Source organism: Gracilinanus agilis, unplaced genomic scaffold (genome assembly GCF_016433145.1).
Source record: "Gracilinanus agilis isolate LMUSP501 unplaced genomic scaffold, AgileGrace unplaced_scaffold12554, whole genome shotgun sequence".
In the NCBI taxonomy this organism is placed as follows: Eukaryota; Metazoa; Chordata; class Mammalia; order Didelphimorphia; family Didelphidae; genus Gracilinanus; species Gracilinanus agilis.
In genome coordinates this window covers 1-7,372 of record NW_025343092.1, presented here as the reverse complement: position 1 = coordinate 7,372, position 7,372 = coordinate 1, and the positions used below count along the sequence as shown (strand labels likewise).

Here is a 7,372-nt window from a genome sequence, read left to right as displayed (position 1 = left end):
CGAGATAGTTAGTAACTGACAAAAGTTCAGAGTGGAAGCACAGTTTTAACCTGAATTATTGCATTGCTGCTGTGGAATTACAAGACTATGAGACCCAAACTTCTATAATTTAATTACAAATCATTGGCATCTTCTGACCGTAATTCTATTTTTGGCTAATATAACACTTTCATGTAGGATCTGACTAAGAAAAAATGTCGTTTACCACTTCAGCCAGCACCTGGAGGCCTTAAAAAAACTATCTGTATCTGTGTACAAAAGGTATGGCATATAGACCTCTTAGCAAAATAGGTGCTCCTTTTCCTCCCCCCTCCCACCCCGAGCGTGAACAATTTCTGTATAAAAATCCTTTTGCGGAGTCCTACCAAGGATGAAAATGGGTGAGTTCCAAGGTGAACATTTGGTGAAGGGTGTGAGACTGCCCCAAGATCTCCCGGCTTCGGCCGGATCGGGGGCTGCCCGAGCCCCCACGACAGGGAATCCGGGGGGTTCCGGAGGCACGGCCCGTCCCGGAGCGGGTCGGGTCTTTAGCAAAGCTGGCTGGCCTTCCACTCGGATAAGGCAAGTGGGCAGAAGCAAACCCGAGGCCCTTGGCGGGCCTGGCGCTGCAGCTGCCTCCTAGGAGAGCCATTTTAACATTTGGAGGAAGGGAAGAACCTCCCGGGAGACAGAAACTTGTAGCCGTTGCCCGCCGGCAGTCTCAAGGGGCGCACGGAGGCCGGAGGGGCGCTGGGCGGCCCCGGGGAGGGGGCCAGGGGGGCCGTGTCCGAGCGCCTGTGGCCGTTGGGAGGGTTGGCCGGCGGGGAGCCGGAGCGTGGCTGCAGCGAGAGCTCCTTCAGCTCCAGCTTGTCCACGCCGTCGTCCTTCTTGCCGTGGCGGGGGGACAGGTTGAGCAGGTGCAGCACGTCCCTTCTGGAAGTCATGGTTCCGGGCGGCCCGCGGAGTATCCTCACGGGGCCGGGGGGAGGCTGGGGGCTGCTCTGCCAGAACATCTTCAGGTTGTGGATCGCCTGCACCTTCTCGTCGATGGCGGACATCTTCAGCTTGTCCAGATCCGGGGCGTCGGCGGGGCTGGAGCGGGCCGAGCCGGCCGAGGAGTAGGACAGAGCCGGGGAAGGCGCGCTGCCGGCCGGCGACTGGTGGCCCGAGCTCGGGGACATGTTCCTGGGAGACTTGGAAATGTGGGAGCTGTAGGGAGAGCTGGGGTACTTTAACTTAAAGTGGGGCTGGTCCGTCAGAGAGCTGGGGGAGTCCGTGCTCGGGGAAGGCCGGCCGCTGTGCTGGCTCACGGCCTCCTTGGGGGACGTCTCCGAAGCGGTGGGGCTGTTGTAGCCCGAGCTCACCTTCTGGAGAGACGAGCTCCTCGTGGGGGGCTTGGGCCGCCCGGGCCCCGGGGACGGCTGGCTCTTCTGGCCGCAGCCCAGGGGCCGGCTGAACGCGCTCGTCTCCGACGCTCTGAACGCTCGAGGGGCGCTGCTCGGGGCGGAGGCACCGTCCTCCGCGTGGGCACTTGTGGTTCCCGGGCCCCCGCTCCGCTGAAGGCGCTCCACGGCCAGGAGGTGACTCTGGGTCTCCTCCAGAATCTTCTGGGCCAATTCTTGTGGGTCGAGGTTTGGGTGGTTTTCTTCTTGGGATTTCACGGTACTGTCGGTCTCGGTGCTGGACTGGTCCGACTCTCCGGTATCCGAACTCGCAAGTTTCCCGACTTTTTGGAAAGGCGAGTTTGGGCTGGGAATGAGAGTCATTTTGACGGGGGAATTGGGGGTACTCATGCTCCCTTTGGAGCTGACGGAAATTTTAACGCCCCCGGGGGTCCCAGCTTGGCACTGTTTGGGATCTGGTGAAAATCTGGGCTTGACGTTTTCTGGGTAAGTGGCCAAAGGCTCGTTGCTAATGATGGAGAACCCTTCGTATTCCTCTTCCTCTTTGCCGGGCGCGGCGCTGCCCGGGGGAGACAGCTGGCTTCTGGGCGCTGAAGGCCGCTGGCAGTAGAGGTTCTTGGGCTTGTCACCGTCCTGCCGCCCGAGGGTGCCCTCGGCCTTGGAAACAAAACTCATGGAAGAGGCGATGGAGCTCAGGCTGTACACGGAAATGGCATCTGAGGCGACGCTCTCGGGGCAGGTGGGGGAAAAGGGGGGGTTGGGATACCCCAAGGGAGCCTGGTTGGAGATGGACTGAGCGGATGCCAGAGACTCCAGCGATGAAGAGCTGTCGAGGCTGAGGCGTTTGGGGAGCTCTGTGGAGTCTAAAGAAAAGCAGGAGGCCGTTAGTACCAGACACCCCAACTCGGGTTACCCTTCCGGGCTCACGACAGGAGGTCTGCGCTCCCCTTTCATCCTAGCGAGCCCCGGGCCCGTGTGTTGGGGCGGATGGGGCAGCCTAGTGTGCAGAGTCCACAGTGGTGCTACTAAGAGGAGAAGGAAGGCCTTTCTAGGGTTTTCCATGAAAATGGATGTATTACGTAGGGAAGGATCTACTCCCCCAAACAGCTCAGGGCGCATGAAGAAGCTCCTTCTCCAAAAGAGAATGCCTCCCGGGGAGCCGCCAGTGGTGCCCGATGTGGACCCTCGGGACCAGCACGTGTTTGGGAGCCCTTTCCCTGCCCCCAGTGCTCTTACCGAAGAGGGACAGCAGGGCCTGGAGAGCAAAGTGGATCGTCCGCCGGTTGGCTTGCTTTCCAGTTTTCAGGATCACCTCTTCTTGGCCCACTTCACAGAGGTCGAAGCCTGGAGGGAGAAATGGCACAGAAAGGTGTGTGCAGGGCCGGCTCCGAAGAGGCTTCCTCCCCCGCCAGCCTCCCCTGTGTGCGCCCTGTTTGGTGGGCTTTGACCTTCGCTGCGCCATAGGCCAGCACGCACGCCACTGGCCACTCGCGGGCAGGAGCTCGCCTGCACACATCATGGCGGGGCTTCCTAAGGGGCCGAGGACCGGCGCCCGCTGGGCAGTCTCGGCCCTTCGGCCGCCTGAGCTGAATAAGCTACAGAAACGGGAAGCCGTGCCGAAGCGCAGGCGCGAGGCTCTCCGTACACCACAAGGCTTCCAGGAGGCACCCCGGGGACCGCTGGCCCTCGGCAGCATCCTGCCTTCCCCGGGGGGAAAAGAAGCAAAATAAATAAATGGGCACAAAACAACGTGTGTGTGGATGGATGTCAGTCAATAAACATTTATTAAGCATCTCCCTTGTGCCGGGCTCCGGGCTGAGCTGGGGATACCAGGAGGAAGCGGGGGACAGAGAATGAAGGCATGTGGAAGAGCCGGCGAAGGAGAAGAACCCGAGCCCTGCACGCAGGCCCACAGCCGAAGGGCCCGAAGCCTTTTGGGGCAGAACCGTTCTTGGGACGAGCCATCCCCAGCTCTGCACAAGGCCCCCTTGCCTCGGGCCGCCCTCTTCCTGCCACTAGCTCAGTTTAAAGGGTGAAGACCGGCCCGGTCTGGCCATGCTCAGACTCCGAGCTGGAGGGTCCAAAGGGTTCTGGGGTGGGACTGAGGGTGGGGCTGAGGGGCGACTCCAGAGAAGCACGAGAACAAACTAGGACTGTCAGGGCCTGAACGGTCCCCCTGGTGCCCCCTAGTTGGGCATTCCCTGCCTCAGGGTTTACAGAGCCCGGAGGGTTGTTTTTGCAGGCTCCTAGCAGAGCGAGGCAGGCTGGTCCCTGGGCGCCGGGGTTCCGCCCGGCAGCTGCCTAGGGCTCTGGTTGCTATGAGAAGTTTTCCTATGTGAGTTTGAGAATAACCAGTCTCTGAAATCTGTAGAAATGGGTCGGGAAACTGGATTAAACCAAGAAAAACAATGAACAGTGCATGGATCGGGGCTGGGAGAAAGGGAGGGAGGGAGAGCTGAGAGAGCGCCGAGATGGTCCAGACGGGGCGGCCACCTCTGTGTGAACCTGCTGCCTCGGTGGCCCCAAGTGAAATAAATCTACAGGCTCATGGACAGCTTTGCTTTTTAACCAGTTGGTGTAAGTCTTTGCTTAGAGCCTCAGGAAGAGCATTTCTCTGTGCCCTCCTATGAAACCAGTCATATTTACAAAGGGGCAAAGGAAGCCAACGGAGCCCTAAAAAGCCAACAACAAACCCCTCACCTTCCACCTTAGAATCAATACCAGATATTGGCTCTAAGGCAGAAGTGAGGAAAGGGCGAGGCGATGGGCATTAAGTGATTTGTCCAGGGTCCCAGCTGGCAGCTGTCTGAAATCCGATTGGGACACAGGACCTTCCATCTCTAGGATTGGCCCTCAGGCCAATTCTTACACTCCTGGCTGCCCCCAAGCTGGTGGATCTTAGTCTGAGGCCAAAAGGGGCCTCAGTGACCCTGGAGGGCTAGCCAAGCTGGGCAGGGAGGGCGAGGGTTTTCTGTTCCTGCTATTTCTGAAGACTGAGAGATCACTGGCTGATGAGCCAGATAGAATCCCACCTCCTTTTACAGGGGAGAAAACTGAAGCCCCAAGATTTGTGAATTCCCCAAGGTCTCCTGGCCCCAAATGCACAGTTTTCTCCACTACATCATGAGTTCCATAGCTAAGCTTAGATTTAGAAGAGCCCTTACAAGTATAGACAAATATATGGGGGGGGGGAGAGAGACAGTGACAGAGACAGAGAGACAGAGAGAGGGAGGGAAGGGGAAGAGAGAGAGGGAGAGAGTGGGGGGAGAGAAAGAGAGGAGAGGAGAGAGAAGGAGAGGAGAGAAAGAGAAAAGAGAGGAGAAAGAGAAAGGAGAGGGAGAGGGGGAGAGAGGAGAGAAAGAGAGAAAGGGAGAGAGAAAAGGAGAGGGGAGAGAGAGAGAAGGAGAGGAGAGAGAGAGGGAGAAGAGAAAGAAGAGGGGAGAGAGGAGAGGGAGAGAGAGAAAGGTGGAGATGTTATATGTATGTATATGCTTTATATACACATATATTACCAAAATAAAATAATAATAAAATGAAATATATAAAAATAAATATATATACAGAAAGAGATCCTATCTTCATCTCTAAGTCACTGACTCACAGTGTTAAACAGCATGGGGCCAGTGGGGCACCATTCCATTCATGGTCTCCCTTCAAGTTGACACCGAACCTTTAATAACTACTCTTTGGATTTGGCCATTCAGTGGGTACTGAAGCCACCTAACCCTACTGTCTCTCCATATTTTCCATCAGACTAGCATGAGATCAATCAGATAATGCATTTATTAAGCACCTGCTGTGTGCCAGATGTGACTGACAAAAAAAAAAAAACCCAAAGCAAGAACCAGTCCCTGCCTCCAAACACCTTCCATTTTAACAGGGAAGACAATGTGTCTGATGGGGTGAGTGATCGAAGAGACTCTCCAAGACCTTGCTGGCCTTTTCAGACTTGCCAGGAAGCAAGGTTAAGTTCCCTGGACAGCAGGCTTCCTCTTGGCGCCACATCTGACTTCCCTCCTTTGAGGCCTCACCCCTTCTCCACGGACTCCAGGCCTCCTGTACCCAACAAACCATGATGTATTTACTGTACAGATGTTTGGATTAACTTTCCCCCAGCAGGATGCAGGCTCAGCCAATCCTATTTTCTATTTCTTTCAATCCGGCCTTGACGGGAACCTTTCAAGGGCAGGGAGGGGCTGTTTTAGCATCTTCCCCATTTCTCTCGGGCATCATTTCCTCTTCTTCTGCCATTTTTTTCTGCCCTTTTGAGTGAAAAGTTCTTTCCTAACTGCAAAAGGAGGGAAAAAAAAAGTTGTGCCCCTCTGCTCTGTGGTGTAAGGCACTGTCCTCCCACATCACGGTCTCCACACATTATGGTCCTCACCCTTTCTTAATCTTCTGCTTTTGCCCAAAATGGCCCAAAGAAACCTTTTTCTGGTCCGTAGCCTCCTTCGTCAACCTTCGGGTTTTGGCAGCCTGGACACTCTTCTTAGGGGTCATGCTACACTTTCATATTCTTTCTTTCTCATTGGCCTTTGCTTCCGTCTTCTCTGTGTGTGTCTAAGGAGTTGGGGCCATCTAGGTGACTGAGTAGATAGGGAGGCAGGCCTGGAGATGGGAGATCCTGGGTTCAACTGTGGCCTCAGATGCTTCTTAGCATTATGACCCTGGCCAAATCATTTAACCCCCATGGCCTAGCCCTTATTACTCTCTGCCTTGGTTCTAAGACAGAGATAAGAGTTTAAAAAGAAACTGTGAGTTCCCTCCATTCAGATCCATCTCTTTGGGAAATTCCCCCTTTTCCTTTTCATTGGAACTCTGTGTTTCTAGAATTTCACTGTCAAGAGCTTTCCATCATGCGTGGGCTGGCTTTTCCTGTAAAATCTTAGGCCACGGGATCTAAGCAGCTTTCTTTTGAGTGCTTTGAAATCTGCTGTCGCCTAAGTTTCGTGCTCGGTTACACTATCCCCGAGTTCCTCTCTTTTCTACCGGAATTGTGACCAAGTCCCTCGCTGCCAAAGTTCTTCTACACCAGCAGTCACTTCTTCTTTTTGACGAGTATCATTTCCCCTGGATGATTCTCCCGCCTTTCTGAAGGACGAAACTGTCATTAAAACAGGCCAAGGCGTTAAAGCAGAACATTTGCTCTGCTTTGGGCCCAGGGAGAGCCAACAGGTTTCTTTAAGGAGGAGAGAAGGAAGATGACGTCCTCAGCCACCTCCCACAAGAGGCAGAGAATAATTCTTCCCAAGAGCTGGCAAGAATCCGCTTCCTCAGCTGACTCTCTTCTCTGCTGCCAAGGTCATCTCCTCCCAGCAGTCCTGGTAGAGAGTGTGTCGGGGATGTCTAAAGGGCCCCCGGGGGGAGGACACAGCTGATCCCCGAGAATGGAACGTGCCATTCTGTAGTTCCATCCTGTTTGACTGAAGGTTTCTTCACGCCTTGTACCAGGCCATTGAAGGCAGCCTCTCTTTCCAACGAGCTTGATGGACAAACTTCTCGACACTCTCTTGTCCCTGTTTCCTGCCCTTTTGGGAAGGAGGAGGTCGGTGCAGAGCAGCCTGGGATCTCCGGACCAGCTCCCCCTCCCTGTACCTCAGTTATTCACGAAGCTAAAGCAGCCCGCTCTATGTCGGGCCAGCTCAGGTGGGTACGACTGCCTTGTTGGCACACGGAGCGGCTGGTCACAGTCACGCAAGCTCAGCAACCACTAAAGGTGACTCAGTGAGGAGACGCGGGCTCAAGAGCCGGACCAATCTTGGGTCCCAGCTCTACTGTCAACATGAGGATGTTGCTTCTGTAGGAGAGGCAGCATCCCAGAGAGAGAGGATCAGACAGGAGGCCAGGAAAGCCTTGCCTCTGATATCTCTGAGCCTCAGTTTCCTGATCTGTAAAACAGGAATGATAAAACTTCTAATACCTACCTCAGAGGGTTGCCATGACCCATAAATGGAATTATATATATATATATGTATGTATATATATATATA

At 54.7% G+C, this 7,372-nt stretch overlaps 1 protein-coding gene across 1 annotated transcript; it reads right to left on the bottom strand.

Annotated features, from left to right (window-relative positions):
- Positions 1-386: 386 nt before the first annotated feature.
- On the bottom strand, positions 387-3,078 carry LOC123253996 (tetratricopeptide repeat protein 28-like). Its single transcript, XM_044683073.1, has 3 exons — positions 2,859-3,078; positions 2,619-2,726; positions 387-2,245 (listed from the first exon to the last, which is right to left on the bottom strand). The coding sequence occupies exons 1-3, from the start codon at positions 3,076-3,078 to the stop codon at positions 633-635; spliced, it is 1,941 nt and encodes a 646-aa protein (XP_044539008.1). The 3' UTR covers positions 387-632.
- Positions 3,079-7,372: the final 4,294 nt, after the last annotated feature.